Source organism: Podospora anserina, chromosome 1 (assembly GCF_000226545.1).
Source record: "Podospora anserina S mat+ genomic DNA chromosome 1, supercontig 2".
Lineage (NCBI taxonomy): Eukaryota > Fungi > Ascomycota > Sordariomycetes > Sordariales > Podosporaceae > Podospora > Podospora anserina.
Genome location: NW_001914855.1, coordinates 698,576 through 713,655, shown reverse-complemented (window position 1 = coordinate 713,655; position 15,080 = coordinate 698,576). Strand labels below are relative to the sequence as shown.

Below are 15,080 nucleotides of genomic sequence, written 5' to 3'. Positions count from 1 at the left end.
GAGGGGGGGGTAGGGAAGAAGCAGATGCAGGTGCTGAAGAGCAAGGCGGCCGAGCTGAAGCTGGTGAGGCATTTGGATAGTTTGAGGGGGCCGAAGGTGGTTTTTAGGGCGAGGAGGTTGTAAACAATAGGATGTGGGTTTAAGGAGAGTAATAGGAGTGAGGGTTTGAATGGGATCAAGTAGAAAGGGAGGATGTGGCCTAGACGACGCAAAGCTCTTAGAAAGCGTACGATAGAATATCTTTTTTGCTGTTGGGAATATACCACGATGATTTTTTTCTGTTGGATTACAAATTTGATTATATTTTGCCGTATCCCTGAATGAGCCCATCATTCTTAACCAGCTTCTTGACAAGACAAAATGACTTTCACACCCAACTCCAACTGTTATTAACCATCATCAAAACAAAAGCCTAGTTAACGACAGGAGCAGCAGCCGCCCCAAAACCCCCCGTACTCCCAAACCCCCCCGCCCCCCTCACGCTCTCCTCCAACTCCTGAACCTCCACCACCTCGGGGGTAAAAATCCGTTCCACAATCAGCTGCGCGATCCGATCCCCCTCCTTGACCTCAAAGTCGGAATCGGCATGGTTGAACAAGAGAACCTTGACCGGACCGCGGTAGTCAGCGTCGATGACACCGGCGCCGGTGTCGATAAAGTGCTTCGCGGCCAGGCCGGAGCGGGGGGCGATGCGCCCGTCTACATTGTTACACATTAGCAAAATGTTTCAGTTCGGGGGGTTGGAGTAGGGTATTGGGGGTGCTTACATGTATTAGCCGGAACAGCAATGCTAATATCCGTATCAACCAGCGCCTTTCCCCTCGCAGGAATAGTCGTGTCCTTTGACGCATAAAGATCATATCCCGCCGCGAAAGCAGATCCCCGTGTGGGCAGCCGGGCGGTGGAGGACAACTTCTTCACTTGGAGGGAGGGGACGGCAGCAGGTTCGGCGGCCATTGTGGTGGCTGTTGTTGTGGTTCTGGTGGCGGAATTGGTCGTGGTGTTTCCTTCTGCGGTAGTGGAGGTGTCTTTTGTTGTGGTTGTGGTGGTGGAAGAGGAAGAGGTCGCCTCCTCAGGAACGTTGGTGTCGGTTTTGAGACGCTTTGCTGCTGGTGGGGAAGTGGGGACTATGGGATCGTTGCGGACGGTGGCAGTCATGATGCTGGTGGTGGATGAGAGCAGGGGATGATGACGGTGGTGAGAAGGTGTGGTTAGTCGTAATTGGTTGGATAGTCGTTGGCAAACGGCAAATGCAGCTTTTCGCATGTTCTTCTTGGAGGCTTGCCAGTAATATTAGTAGTGGGAAGAATTGGGAAATGGGAGACGCGTTTTGCGTTTTGGATAACGCGTCGCGTTGGCTTAATTGAAATGCAAGGGGTGGGAGGGAGCTGGGTGAGTCATGTAGCATCTCATTGGTCAATTGGGGCGAACATGCCACAACGTCATTGGAGCCTGTCGATGGTGATGATATGAATCGCATTCCCAAAGGCGAATTATGATTCAACTGAGGAACAGTATTGAAACGGAAGATCGTCGTGGCTGTGATGCCTGCAACATGTAACGGCTTCCTACGACCCCTGAATGACTAATCATCAATATCCCTCCCGAAATCTACAAGTCGCAACTTTTGTGCATCCTTGGGATGAAATGAGGCGACCTTGGATCGGACGAGAAACCGGACCGCGGCTGTCTCCTTGGATATCTTCAAGTAGCTTGCCGAGTTGTCACCTTGTGACTCCACCAGCTTGTTCATCAGTTGCTCAATGAGACGCCTAATGTCAGCAACCGCAGCAGATGCTTCGTCCTCCTCTCGTTTTCTCTTGTTGCTCTCGCCTTGCTGGTCCTGAGCTCCCCAGATCTCGTCTATTCGTCTCTGTCGCTTGTCAATGTCTGGCTGGTCTTTAGCCTTTTTCAGCTTCCCCTGAGCACTGAAGCCAGCACTCAGATCTTCAGGGTCGATGTCCGTCAGCTGCCCAACAACCGGCCCGCCGAGCTCTTCGGCTGCCAACATAGGCCCCAAGTGCTCTTCAATGAACCAATCAAGGTCCTTGGTTAATTTGGCTGTTCTGTTTTCCCACTCCTCTTTTTGTCGCTTGAGCTCGGCAATGCGCTCCTTGGCCATCTGCTCCGGCGTCTTTTCTTGCTTGTTCTCGAGCCCGTCCCGTAGAGATTGAATACGGTTCTCCAAAGCTGTTTTCAGCGCCTGTTGCTCTCGCAGGGCCGTCTTTTCGGCCTCCAATTTTCGAGCCAACTCATCCTGTGACTTCGCCTTTGATTCCAGATACTCATTGGACTCATTTATTGTGTTGCGTGCGTTCCTGATGGCAAGCAGGGCTGGCAGAACCGAGCCTGGCGCAGGAAGGAACGGTTTGGACTCGGCAACTTCTTCATATGCCTTGGTAAAGATCTCCAGTGTGTCTTCTGGTGAGGGCTCAGTGTCCGGCACAGTTGAAGATGACCGTAACTGCAGAAGAATTAGCAGGGTGAGGCACAGCATATGGGAACGGCACAAACCTCCTGGATTGCCTCCTCAAGCTCTCTCTTTCTCTTGTTGAGCTCCTGTATAGTCCGCTCCATGTCGGCCTCGTGGGCCCTGGCGGGGTTGTCATATTCAAACTCCATTGGGCTCGGACAACAGGATCAGGTCTCCGCGTAGGGCGGCGGCAAGACGGGAAGCGGGACAGGTGGGATGGAAAATAGAAGATCTTGAATTGTGAATGTGGAGGTCCGCGGAGACTCGTGACGCTTCTTCAGCCGCAGCTTTATGTAATTCTACTCTTTCATATTCCGCCCTCCAAGAAGACATCGGGAGCTCGATAGATTTGCTGCCGAGAAATATGTCACAATAGAAGAATCGGGTAGACGAAACAAATATGTCGTACAAATCATGGGGGCAGCATGCGTTTAAGAGAGTTGTAAATTAAAATGGAGGACTGGTGAGAGAGGCGTTGCTACCGTTCCACTGTTGGCTTGCTGGCGGACCAATCCGAAGCCGAGCGCGACATGGTTGCCCCACTATTACCGCCAAATTAGAACATCGGCCGGCTGTGGCCAGAAGAGTGCACGGTGAAAGGGCATCCACCGCCCAGCGAGGCTGGCTGCGAAACGCTGGGTCTCGCTTCCATTTCCGTCCCTCTCAGCCAAAACTCGATTATTTCGAGACACCGACCCGACCTCTTCCTCCACCTGCCCTCTCTTCCTTCCTTCATCCCTTTGAACGTGGAAAACTCATCATCGCCACAGAACCCGACCAGTCACCTACCCCGTGCCGTCGTCTCCCACTCACACGGTATCCATCGGTCTCCCGCATCGATCGGTTTGCCTCTTCGATATTAATCCTGCACGCTGCCTTGCGCATCGGTCGCATTCCACACACCAAACACATCGACACTCGTGGCATCCCACTACAGCTGTCGCTGAGCTGGGAACGGAAGGTCAAAGAGAGAGCAAGTTGAAACGGAGCGCCCGGTTTGACAGGCAAAAGGTTTGAGATACCTCAAGGTGCTTTTTTCCGCAAGAACCACCCGACCCTGCTGCCTTGACTCCCGTCACCCACCACCTCCATCACCACCTACCTCACCTACCTGCCTCACCTGCCTCACCTACTGCTTCACCCTGCCTTTATCAGCACACTCACACAACACCTCCTCTACTACTCCACTTGCACTTCACCCGCAGCCCGTCGCGCCTCCATCACAGTCTCCGTCAGTTCGCCACAGTGCTTTGTAGCTTGTCGCGCAGCACCGATTGAGTTGGCACTGGATCACACACTCCATCTTTGCACGCCCTCTCAAGCCACAACGTCCCCTTGTTTTGACAAGCCATCATCACCCAACCCGAACTCCCTAGCTTCAGTCCGTCCCGGCCCAAGTCAAGCCTATCCTCAGTTCACGGCCCAGTCCAGTCCCGCCCCCGCCACTACACCTAGCCCGTTTTCTTCGAAAACCCTTTCAGGTGTAGATAACAACATAAAATATTCAATTGAATACCTTCGAGAATCCGACATTGAGCAAACGGCTTGCTCTCCAAAGTGAAACAAGAGTCATCCTCCTCCCCCTTAAACAAAAAGAGATCACTTAATTAGGTATTTCACCATGTCCGCCTCTCCCCAGCCAACACAGTCCACCAAGCGTCCTCTCGAGGACACGTCGTCCCCCTCCCGCAACGACCAACCCGAGGCCAAACGTCCGGCTTTGGACAAGGTCATCAAGGAGCAGCAGGAGGACAACAAGGCCGACCCCATCTCTCCTTTGAACGACGAGACCGCCTCCTCCGTCCCGGCCCCTGAGGCCAACGGCACGGCGAAGACGAACGGCGAAAAGCCCGAGGCGACGGACCATCAGGGTGACACAGTCGTCCCCGATGCTCCGGAAACAAAGCCCACCACCAGCACCACGGTGGATACCGCCTCGTCTGAGGCGCAGGCGAACCCCCCTGCAGAGTCTCGTGATGAGACTGCCTGGATACACATCCGCGCCGTTATTTCAAGTCCCGAAGCCGCGACTATAATCGGGAAAGGCGGCGAGAATGTGTCCAAGATCAGACAATCGTCAGGAGCCAAGTGCACTGTCAGTGACTATCAGAAGGGCGCCGTTGAGCGTATTCTGACTGTCAGCGGTGTTGTTGATGCTGCTGCAAAGGTATGCTGCTTCAATTCTGTCTTGATTTCTAGCCTCAACTAACACAACATTGCACAGGCCTTTGGCTTGATTATCCGCACCCTTAACAACGAGCCGTTGTCTGAGCCCTCCAACCAGCACTCCAAGACCTATCCCCTGCGTCTTCTGATCCCCCATGTTCTGATCGGCTCCATCATTGGGAAGGGCGGGTCTCGCATCAAGGAGATCCAAGAAGCTTCTGGTGCCCGCCTGAACGCTTCTGACTCCTGCCTCCCCGCGTCTTCGGAGCGTTCTCTGGTCGTCACGGGCGTTGCTGACGCTGTACACATCGCCACATACTATGTCGGTAGCACCCTTTTGGAGCAGCTCAACGAGCGCTTTGGCGGGGCTGCTGCCTCTGCATACGCTACCCGCAGCGGCGGTCCTGCTGCCGTCACAGGTGGCATGACTGTCGTCCCATACGTCCCTCAACCCGCCGGCGGAAACTTTGGTCAGCGCGACCACTACAACAACCGCCGTCCGGACCCTAGAGCCCACCACATGCCGCCCCAGGCCTACGGTGGCGCGCCTCAATATGGCGCTTATCCTCAGGCGGCACATCCTGGCCCCGCGGTCCCAATGCACTTTGCTGGTGCTCAGGCTGCTGGGGGTTACGGACCTGCCGCCCCCCACATGCCACCCCATGCCGGACACGCCGGACATGTTGGGCCCCAGCCCCACACCGGTCCTCACGGTCCGCAGGCAGCTGGCTCTGGTGGCGCGGCCGGTGGACCTATGACTCAACAAATCTACATCCCCAATGATATGGTTGGCGCCATCATCGGCAAGGGTGGCCAGAAGATCAACGAGATCCGTCAGATCAGCGGCAGCGTCATCAAGATTAACGAGCCACAAGACAACAGCAACGAGCGTCTTGTCACGATCACTGGTACCGATGAATGCAACAAGATGGCGCTATACATGCTCTACACTCGTCTTGGTGAGCTCCAACAAGGCCTCAAGCACCAGTTCAAGCCCAGCAACTAATTGATTAACCCACCACAGAAAACGAAAAGCACCGGATGTAACCGAACGAAACGAGTTTTTAACACAGGTCCGGTCGATGCCACCAAACGATAATTCCCCTATTCCTTTCGACTTTTGGACGGCGTTGGGGGTGTTGGGAGAAGGGTGGAAAAGCTCTGGCATCTCGTACAGTTTCTGCCCGGCAAAATATTTTCTGAGGGGTTTTGTTCATTTATAGTTCACGGACCCGAGGTTTGATAATGATCGCTTTTATTTCCCACCTTCCCTGCCTGCCCTCTTGAACACGCTTCCCTGCCTCGCTTCCCCGTGGTGCCTTGCCCAGAACTGCCCAAACATGCTCTGTCCTTCACCGTTCCCTTTTGGAACGCCAATCCTGCTCCTCCTGATCGTGCCCGCATCCAACATCCCTCTTCCTGAGCGACACACCCCCATAATCGCATCCCGTCCGACGGCACCACCATCTCCTCCCACCTACCCGGACCCTAACCAATCTCAATCTTTGCGAGCACCAGCCTTGGTCAGACACCCTTGTTGTATGTAGGTGAGCTGGCAGACGGCTAACTACCTGGTGAACAGTAGGGCAACAGGTTGACAGTTGTGTTGTTTACCTTGCTGCGCACCCACCATCCGAGCCAGTTTCACCATTCTGTTCCAATGCTCATCAACACACCACGCTCCCCACAGCAAAAAACCAGCATGTGGAAGAGAAGACGCCGGTATCACCACATTGTGTAAGTTAACAAGCTAGGTGGTTTGTAGAGGATGGGCTTCTTTGTGTATTGGAAATATCTAGCAAGCACCGCCTCTGAAGCACTTTACGGCTTTGGTATTACTTGGTGGCTTGATCAAGAGGCGGGTAATTATTAGTTGAGATGAATCAAAACAAGGCCCTGTTCAGGCAATCAACCCTTTCCTGATTTCAAGACCGCCGGGGGGAAATAGTTTGGCAAACATGCTGTGTTATGTTCAAACGCATGCGATACATCCATCTCAGTGGGCAATTCCAAGGGCATTCACGTCGACTTGGGTGTTGATCTTATCGGGGGGTGTCTGTCGGGACTACTAGAGATAACAAGTGATGTCTTTCAAAAGAATATCGTATGCTGTAGGAGTATCAGCCTTGGACAAGATTAATGAAAGGTTCGTCTGGGAAGAGGGGGTCACAACTCGCCGGGCCAAAGTAGGTACCAAGTTTGATATAAAAACAACGTCTCTCCCTATGAGAAAGGGGCAGCTGACAGATTAATTCAAGGTTTGTAGTTTTTTTTCCGCATTTATCAAATTAAGTAAGGTAAGGTATGATAAGCAAAACAGTCTTGGGCAGTTTGCCATTGTTGTCAGACAAGAGAAATATTAGTTGCAAAAAAAAAAAAAAAACAGCAGTAGGTAGGTAGGCTTTCGTGCTTTCCGCATTGCCATCCATGATCAGAAGAACACCAGACCCGAACGAAACCCTGTAACGGAAACAACAGCAAGGAGGGACTTTTTCATGCCCTCTGATGAACTCCCCGAGGGGAGCAGTATAGTATTTTTACTACTGGCCGTGGACCCAGCTGATAGGTGGTCAGCTTAGACAGGTGGAAGATGAGATGGTAGGGGAAAGGACATACTTGTTCCACATGCTGCCGATGAAGCCCGACTTGGGCCGTTGTTCGTTCATGCTCTGGCGTCTTGCTACTGCGGCCGGGTCTTGGGAGCGTTTTTGGGCTTCGAGGCCTTCGAAGAGGTGGCTTGATCTCTTGGGAGGGATTAGTACTCTGCTGTTGTGTTGGTTTGCTGGAAAATAAACTTACCCGGCGAGGTGGTGCCTTGGGCATCCCAGAGCTGGAGTTGACGGTGTTGGTCGTGCTGGTGGAGGAAGTAGAAGAGGTGGAATCGGCGCGGCCGGTGCGGAACTCGGGGCCGGAGGGCATGTTATCGGCCATGCTGTCTTGTTGTTGTTGTGGTGGTGATGGGTGAGGCTGGTTAGGGTGAGCTTCCTTGGATAGCTCGAGGTAGGTGAATCGGTTAATATTGTGTTACGAGTATCGGGTTTTACACTATCGACAAAGGTGGATCCTGAGAGAGCTCTCCGTTGAAAAGCCCTGGTTTGTGTTCACGATGTGTTTGTATTCGAGTTGAGCTTGGAGGGGAACAGAAGAAAGGTTTGGAAAGATTTGTGGGCAGGAGCGGGGTTTAAGAAGAAAGAAGGGGTGCGTGCGACTGCATTATCATCTGCCCACTCCTGACGGTCTCTCAGCGGAGGTGGAAAGCTAAGCTACCTACCTACCTCAGATCATGGATCATGGGCTGGAACCTTGCGATTGGGACCGGGGGTGAGCTAATCATGATGATCTCATCAATGGACTTGACGCTTTTCTGGACCCTGAAGGGGTGGGTGTCATGCAAGCCAGCAGCAACGTTCTTTTTTTGTTTTCAAATAATTGTCCGGGGCAGTGGCCTACTAGTGTGGGAACTGGGAGAGGTAGAACGGAGCTTCCCAGGGTCCGGGAGGTCATGTCATCGTTTGTCAAGTGTTACCTTGGGTGGTGGTGATAAGCAGGGCTTTGATGCATGTACATGGAAACGGTTGTGTACATGCATAGGAAGGTCTGACCCCGCCCTGTTTCCAACTTGGTTACCTAAAGCAAAGCTCTGGGGCTTGAATTGAGGACCACGGATTGCGAATGGATGGATAACCAACCACCGGTCAGCAGTTTCTTTGTCTTCGGCGCCGGTAGGTGCTGTGCGGCGTGTTTCCATCAGATAAATATGGCCGTGCTGGATGCGCCTTACAAAGCACGATCATGGGAGGTGCGATCTGGAGGCCGAGTTGGACTGAGATCTCGGACATGCCGAATCGTGCACCTGAGGCGACAGAATGTGCCAAGTAACTGAGCTACATTGAATCGTTAGATTTCATCCAGCCTCAACCGTCAATGACGAAAAGGCTGCTCTAGCTTGTCAACAGTACGTCGACATGGGCGACTTGAGACTGCTAAAGCCTACATCATATCACTTATCGTGACCTTCATCGTCTCTTGATGGGATGTTTGGGATGTCATATGGATCGTTGTCGTCGTCGTTGATCGACGTTGATGTGGGGCAAATGGCCAGGGTCCAGGGTCCACCGAAAATGCGGGGGTGGAGCTTGCCGAGCTTGCCCAGAGATCGTGCGCTAAACTTGATTTGGCCCTCAAGCTCCATGTGAGATATCTTGTCAACATCAAACATGAGGGTGTAGTCACTTTTCCATTTTCCATGCCTCCATTCCCCATATCCTAGAACCTATGGCCGTGATAAATGTCCGCCAGATTTGAAAGGATGCCAAGCACACAAGAAGCAAACTAATGACAAGGCAGAAGAGTCCTATACGAGAAGGGAAATTGCAATGAAGCTGCGGGGGAGAGCTGGCCGGGTGGACTGATAGGTGGGCGAGCTTCAGAGCTTCCCAGGCAGCGACGCCTGCGTACTCCTTCCTGTCTTGACTGACGTGCTCACACCGCTCCTGCCCTACTTCTTGTAACAGCAGTCAATTAATTCATCGCTCGTTTTCTACCAAATCTGCAACCTCAGCGTGTTTCATAAGTGTGCAATTGAAGACTTCATAGTGGAACCGAATGAACCAGCAAAAATGGCCACCGAGAAGAAATACTTCACCATGCTCGGTACACACCTCATATTCTCCCTATTCCCCGAACATTCATCACTAACCTCTTCCAGAAAACCACCCCGAAGTCTTCACCACCCTCGCTCACACCCTCGGCCTCCCCCCTTCCATCACCTTCCACGACATCTACTCCTTCTCCCCCCCAGCCCTCGCCCACATCCCCCGCCCCTGCCTCGCCCTCATAGCCATCATTCCCCTCACCCCCTCCTGGGCCCTCGACCGCCAATCCGAAGACGCCCGTCTCGGCGACCCCAAAACCTACTACCACGGCAACAGCAACCCCTCCTCCTCAGCCCCCATAATATGGTTCCAACAAACCATCGGCGACGCCTGCGGCTCCTACGCCCTCCTCCACTGCTCTATCAACGGCCCCGCCGCCTCCCTCATCCATCCCGGCAGCACCCTCGATCAAATTCGCAAGGACGCAGCCCCGTTGCCAAGAGAAGAACGTGCAGAATTATTGTACGACAACAAGGCATTTGAAGAGGCCCACCAATCCGTAGCGGCAATGGGCGATACCGCCGAGCCAAGAGACAGGTCCGTAGGGCTAGGCCAACATTTCGTCGGTTACGTCAAAGCAAACGGACGGCTCTGGGAGTTGGAAGGGAGCAGAGAGGGTCCGTTGGACAGGGGTGAGCTAGGGGATGACGAAGACGTCCTAAGCCCCAAGGCGTTGGAGTTAGGTCTGGGTAGGATAATCAAGTTGGAACACGAGTCTGGTGGGCAAGACTTGAGGTTTAGTTGTATTGCCATGGCACTGAAAGATGAGCAATCCGAGTAGAGTCAAGCTCTCGTACGTACTATCAATCTTACTACTGATGTATGCTTTTCTAGCGCTGCTTTCAAGGCACATGTTCTCCATCCCATCAGCCACGAGGCCCAGAAGGTCCGCCATGGCCATTTGCGTGTATGACTGGCTGTCGTACACCGTACTGCCTCAGCTCGCGTTGGTCCTCGTATTGCTTCATGAGAGATTTGTGCTTGATACATGAACGATCGGGTGACCAGGGGTTGTTCTTGCGACCTCCCCACCATCCCCAGCAAGATCCAACCAAGAAGAGACTGCAAAACGAAAAGAAGAGACAGGCCCATACACAGATGAGACAAAGCGCAAATCTCAGGTCTGGGTCCAAGAAACTGAGGGCCCTGCTCTTCCGCCGCTTCGCCCTACCCTTGATGGAATGCTTGGGTGGTGGTGGTGGTGATGGCGTAGTCTTTTCTGTCCCTGACGGGGGGGCGGTTGACCGTGCAGGTGGCGAAGGGGTTGCCAACGAGGAGAGGGCTCGGTCCGAAAAGTCGACAATGAAATGGTCTGGTGACTTGGTAGCGCTGAAGAAACTGAACGGGGTGCCCTGATGTGTGGTCCATGAGAGGGCTGGCCGAAAGGCAGCAGAGCATGAGCTGGATGCTATTGAAGGTTCCCCGAGTTGGGCATGGGACGAGGCAGCACTGCGAGCTCGTGAGAAGTAGGCAATCGAGGCCGGCGAACTGCTGGGATTTTGGGAGAGGGGCGAGAAGGTGATGGATTGTCTGCTGTCGGTTGTGGCATCGGGAGTACCTTTCTAGGGGCTATCGCTGGCCGGGGTGTTGGACGTTGGCATGGGAGAGTCTGGCCGCGATTGAGTCGGTGATGGGTACGATCCGGGCATGTTCCTCCATCGCCTCGAGTCTATTGCGTCTGTCGTTGACGGAGCTTCTGGCTCGACTGTCATGGCTCGTTGATCGAGGTATGTTGAAGACCGGTGGGCGGTGATCTTGAGGTGAGGGCGAGGATGAGTTGGTTGTTGGAGGAAAATCCAACTCCTCACAGAGACAGGTGCAAGATCAAGTACAGCACGACAGACCAGGCACACCTTCCTCTTCCACGGCGGTCCAGAGTTGATCTTGCCATCTTTGACCCGACTGATCATCTCGGAACGGGACGAATCCCGCAATACCCGCATTCTTCCAACCTGGTCACCTGGAACTGTTCCCGCCCCCCATCTCACCCAAACCGAACCCTTGAACGGCTTTAGGTTTCAACAGTTGATGATATTTTCTTCAGATATCCGCGGAGAGTGCCGCGAAGAAGGTTGGGCACGGTATGACCCTACTTTTTGTTGTGTTGACTCTGGGGTCACGATCCCGTCAGCATTCCAGGCCCCCCTTTTTGACCAAGGAAGTTTGAGACAGCCCCTGATTCCCGCGTTCCTGCAGCACATCTTCAACAACGAGCATACCATCTCACTCTAGACCGCGCCGAGAGTTGGACCGATCACAGCAGATTGTGCAATGATGGAGGTGGTTTCTGCGGACCGAGAACCACTCTCGATTTTTGTATAAGTACGGCAGGACCTGAACGATCCCGAAACCTCTTTTGTTCCTCACCATCCGGCCCTTCACACACAAACACACCACTCACTTCCAACTCCAGGCCGTCTCTTTCAGACCGCGACCACACAGAAGCAACTTCATCTTTCATCATGAAGGCCACTCTCCCTCTCCTCGTCCTCGCTGGCACTGCCATCGCTGTCCCTGTTCCAGAGGAGCAGGCCCAGCAGGCCCAGCAGATGCAGCAGGCTCAGCAGTTGGCTCAGATCAAGGCCGCCCTCGAGGCCCAGCTCCTTGACGGCATCCCGATCCTCGGACCCCTCCTTAGCGGCCTTCTCGGTGGTCTTACCGGCGGTGGCGGCGGTGGTGGTCTTCCATCCTTGGTCCTCTCCTCGGTGGTCTCCCCATTCTCAGACCCCTCCTCCAGGGTCTTCCCCTTGTTGGCGGTCTTCTCGGCGGCCTCGGCGGCGGCGGTGGTGGTGCCGGCGGTGTCCCCATCGTCGGCGGTCTCGTCGGTGGTGGTTGGGGCGGTGCCGCTCTCCCCCTCCCCCTCCCTCTCTCTTCCACCCCCGCTCCCGCTGGGGCTTCTTTCCCCACTGTCCAGGCTACTTCCCAGGACGCCGCCGCTGCCATCCAAAAGCGCAGCGCCGCCTATGCCCAGAGCGTGGCCAACTACTACGCTGCCCTCAACAGCCAGATCAACCAGGAGGCTCTCACCCAACTGTTGACCGACTTCCAGGACAACCTCGAGAAGATCAGTAAGCAGCTCCCTTCTTTCTCTTTGTACTGTCTGCAACATGACTAACCTCCCGATTCTTCCAGAGCACGCCATGGCTGAGGCTGCCGACAAGACGCCCGAGGAGAAGGCCGAGGCCGTCCGCGCCCCCCTCGAGCAGCTCGACGCGGATCTCAAGGTCGGTGTTTCTCGTCTCGTCCTCCCCGGTGTTTCCGGTTTGAATGGTCTCCCCTTCGTCGGTCAAGCCACCACCGGAGTCCTCGGTGGTGGGCCCGGCGGCCCCATTGGAATCGTCTCTGGCATCCTGAAGCTGGTCACTGACCTCCTCACCAGTCTTCTGTCTAGTGGCCCGGTCGGCGGCGGCGGTCTCGGCGGGTTCATTGGTGGCGGCGGTCTCCTCAACGAGGTGATTGGCGGCACCGGGATCGGCGGGACCGTCGGCGGTCTCATCTTCAACAGCCCCATCAGCGGTCTGCTCCAGAGCATCCTCGGCACTGTCGGAAGTGTCCTCCCTGGTTTGAACAGCATCATTCCGGTGCAGTTTTGATGATGACGGGAAACCCTCAGATGGACTCCCTGGGAAGATTTTAATGACCAAAATTTGAGGAAGTGTGCGAAAACGTGTGAGGGATTAGTACTGAAGATTAATGTCTTTTTTTTTTGGGTGGAGAGGGGGGGGGATCATGTAATGGCTTATGAAACTTAATCTTCTTTTTTGGGCTTGTTGGGTAACAATGACTGCTCACCTTTTTTTAGCTGCTCTTTTTTTGAGGAGTTGGCATGATGGTGGAGGGATAGCGGATGGAAGTTATCAGGTTGAGGCGGCTGTTGACCTTGAAAGATGATGGTTGCTCTTGACGATGGCTTCTGGTTTTTAGCTGAATGGGAATACTTATTCTTAGTTGACTTGATTTGATTGTTTTGTTTGTGACCGAAACTTGTGGTTTTCGCAGGCCTTGGTTAGCAAAAGTTGGCGAAAAAACAACAACCCCCTGGGTGCAAACAATGAGAACTGCTGTGGTGAGATTCGAGCTCATAACATTCTAGACACAACAGCTTTGATCATATTCGCTATAGCTCTCCTGCTGTGGTTGGATTGTCATACTATTGACTACCAGGCAAGTTGCTCTTGTTGTTGGGAAGGGGGTGGAAAGGCTGGTTAGTAAGTCGATTCTACAAAGACATACCACAAGGGCGCCCTGGTAAGATGTTGGAGCTGCTGTTGGAAGGAGTAAAAGGGACCTAATACATAAATCATGGTGCACTTGTAGGGAAGAAGCAACGTGGTGGGTGGTCGTTCCCGTCACCTGTAGGGAAGGAGCAATGCAGTAGTCGGTGGAGATGATGGGTAGCAGTGCGGTTAGGAGGGAGAGATGTTAAAGTAGTAGTAGATGGGGTTTTATGGGGTTTTATTCTAGCTAGGGGTAAATCCTGTGATCCCGTTGTTTTCATGACTGGGATATTCATGTTATGATCGTCGTCGGTACCTCGCACAGTCATTCGGCCAGCCTGAACGTCACTCAGTCAAGATAATTTCAACAAGTTTTTTGCGACTTGACATCATCATTCTCTTGCCCTGTTGATTACGGTATCTATCTCTTGGTTATAACCTTTATACATCTCTTCTTCTCACAAACATTACTCCATCAAACAACAACAACAACAACAACACCAACCGAACCTCTCACTTCTCCAGACCATCCACCACCACAGATGATCACTCCCACCCCCGTCTCTTAACCACCCACCTAACCCCATAAACCAACCCCAACAAAACCGGCACCTCAATCAACGGCCCAACCGTCGCCGCAAGAGCCTGATCACTCTCCGCCCCAAACGCCGCCACCGCAACGGCAATCGCCAGCTCAAAGTTGTTGCTCGCCGCGGTAAAACTCTGGGTAACACCAAACTCGTATCTATACCCCAACCTCCTGCACGCGAACAAGGTAGCAAAGAAGATAACGGTGAAATAAACAATCAACGGCGCGGACACCCTCACGACGGAGACAATCTGGTGGACCACCTGCTTTCCCTGAGACGCGAAGAGCACGAGGATGGTGTACAACAAGCCGATGAGGGAGAGGGGGGAGATGACTGGAATAAACTTCTTGTTGTAAAAGTCCGGGGAGGTGAGAAAGAGGAGGGCAAAGCGGGTCATGATCGCGGCAGCGAGGGGGATGCCGAGGAAGATGCCGACAGAGGTCGCGACGGTGGAGTAGGAGATGCTGATGGCGGTGGTGCTGTTGGGGTCAAAGACTCGTATGAACAACAACGACAGCGGTGCAAAAAGGACGATTTGAAGGAGGGAGTTGACCGCCACGAGGATGGCGCAGTAGTCGTTGCTGCCGTTGGCCTGTTTATCGTCAGCATCACTGTGTGGGATCTCAGACGGGAGGGGATAATTACAAGATTATTCCAGATCAAAACCATAGCAATACACCTCGCCACACCAACCAGAATCAACCCCTGCCTTAACCCTTCCTCATCCGGCAAGAACGCCCACGACAAGGCGAGCATGAACAGCGGTGCTACCACCCAGTTCACCACAATGCTGAAGGCAAGTTGCACCCAGACTTGTCTTTCTTGAAAGACTTTGTGCAGGGACTCGTACTTGACTTTGCAGAGGATGGGGTACATCATTACCAGGAGTCCAACTGCTATTGGGACGGAAACGTCGAAAAAGGTGCCGCGATGGAGGGCGGGGCCGGTGTGGGGACAAAGTTACCGAGGAGGACGCCGA

General features: G+C 53.6%; 9 protein-coding genes across 9 annotated transcripts; 5 read left to right on the top strand and 4 right to left on the bottom strand.

The window, feature by feature from the left end:
* Positions 1-12: 12 nt before the first annotated feature.
* On the top strand, positions 13-123 carry PODANS_1_10910 (uncharacterized protein; the record flags this gene model as incomplete). Its single annotated transcript, XM_001908719.1, has 1 exon — positions 13-123. A coding segment is annotated over one exon (111 nt), but the record flags the coding sequence as incomplete, so codon positions are not given.
* Positions 124-412: 289 nt separating this feature from the next.
* Positions 413-1,266, bottom strand: PODANS_1_10900 (uncharacterized protein; the record flags this gene model as incomplete). The annotated part of the gene is made up of 2 exons (XM_001908718.1): positions 413-699; positions 768-1,266. The coding sequence occupies 2 exons, from the start codon at positions 1,264-1,266 to the stop codon at positions 413-415; spliced, it is 786 nt and encodes a 261-aa protein (XP_001908753.1).
* Positions 1,267-1,585: 319 nt separating this feature from the next.
* PODANS_1_10890 (uncharacterized protein) lies at positions 1,586-2,622 on the bottom strand (the record flags this gene model as incomplete). Its single annotated transcript, XM_001908717.1, has 2 exons — positions 1,586-2,431; positions 2,515-2,622. The coding sequence occupies 2 exons, from the start codon at positions 2,620-2,622 to the stop codon at positions 1,586-1,588; spliced, it is 954 nt and encodes a 317-aa protein (XP_001908752.1).
* A 1,439-nt stretch (positions 2,623-4,061) lies between these two features.
* On the top strand, positions 4,062-5,686 carry PODANS_1_10880 (uncharacterized protein; the record flags this gene model as incomplete). The annotated part of the gene is made up of 3 exons (XM_001908716.1): positions 4,062-4,640; positions 4,698-5,598; positions 5,664-5,686. Coding segments are annotated over 3 exons (1,503 nt in total), but the record flags the coding sequence as incomplete, so codon positions are not given.
* A 293-nt stretch (positions 5,687-5,979) lies between these two features.
* On the top strand, positions 5,980-6,224 carry PODANS_1_10870 (uncharacterized protein; the record flags this gene model as incomplete). Its single annotated transcript, XM_001908715.1, has 2 exons — positions 5,980-6,162; positions 6,222-6,224. 2 exons carry the CDS (start codon positions 5,980-5,982, stop codon positions 6,222-6,224), a joined length of 186 nt encoding a protein of 61 aa, XP_001908750.1.
* A 955-nt stretch (positions 6,225-7,179) lies between these two features.
* On the bottom strand, positions 7,180-7,570 carry PODANS_1_10860 (uncharacterized protein; the record flags this gene model as incomplete). Its single annotated transcript, XM_001908714.1, has 3 exons — positions 7,180-7,198; positions 7,256-7,383; positions 7,439-7,570. 3 exons carry the CDS (start codon positions 7,568-7,570, stop codon positions 7,180-7,182), a joined length of 279 nt encoding a protein of 92 aa, XP_001908749.1.
* A 1,688-nt stretch (positions 7,571-9,258) lies between these two features.
* Positions 9,259-10,075, top strand: PODANS_1_10850 (uncharacterized protein; the record flags this gene model as incomplete). The annotated part of the gene is made up of 2 exons (XM_001908713.1): positions 9,259-9,292; positions 9,348-10,075. The coding sequence occupies 2 exons, from the start codon at positions 9,259-9,261 to the stop codon at positions 10,073-10,075; spliced, it is 762 nt and encodes a 253-aa protein (XP_001908748.1).
* Positions 10,076-11,756: 1,681 nt separating this feature from the next.
* On the top strand, positions 11,757-12,887 carry PODANS_1_10840 (uncharacterized protein; the record flags this gene model as incomplete). Its single annotated transcript, XM_001908712.1, has 3 exons — positions 11,757-11,999; positions 12,032-12,362; positions 12,427-12,887. 3 exons carry the CDS (start codon positions 11,757-11,759, stop codon positions 12,885-12,887), a joined length of 1,035 nt encoding a protein of 344 aa, XP_001908747.1.
* Positions 12,888-14,057: 1,170 nt separating this feature from the next.
* On the bottom strand, positions 14,058-14,980 carry PODANS_1_10830 (uncharacterized protein; the record flags this gene model as incomplete). The annotated part of the gene is made up of 2 exons (XM_001908711.1): positions 14,058-14,693; positions 14,795-14,980. The coding sequence occupies 2 exons, from the start codon at positions 14,978-14,980 to the stop codon at positions 14,058-14,060; spliced, it is 822 nt and encodes a 273-aa protein (XP_001908746.1).
* Between the last annotated feature and the right edge of the window lie 100 nt (positions 14,981-15,080).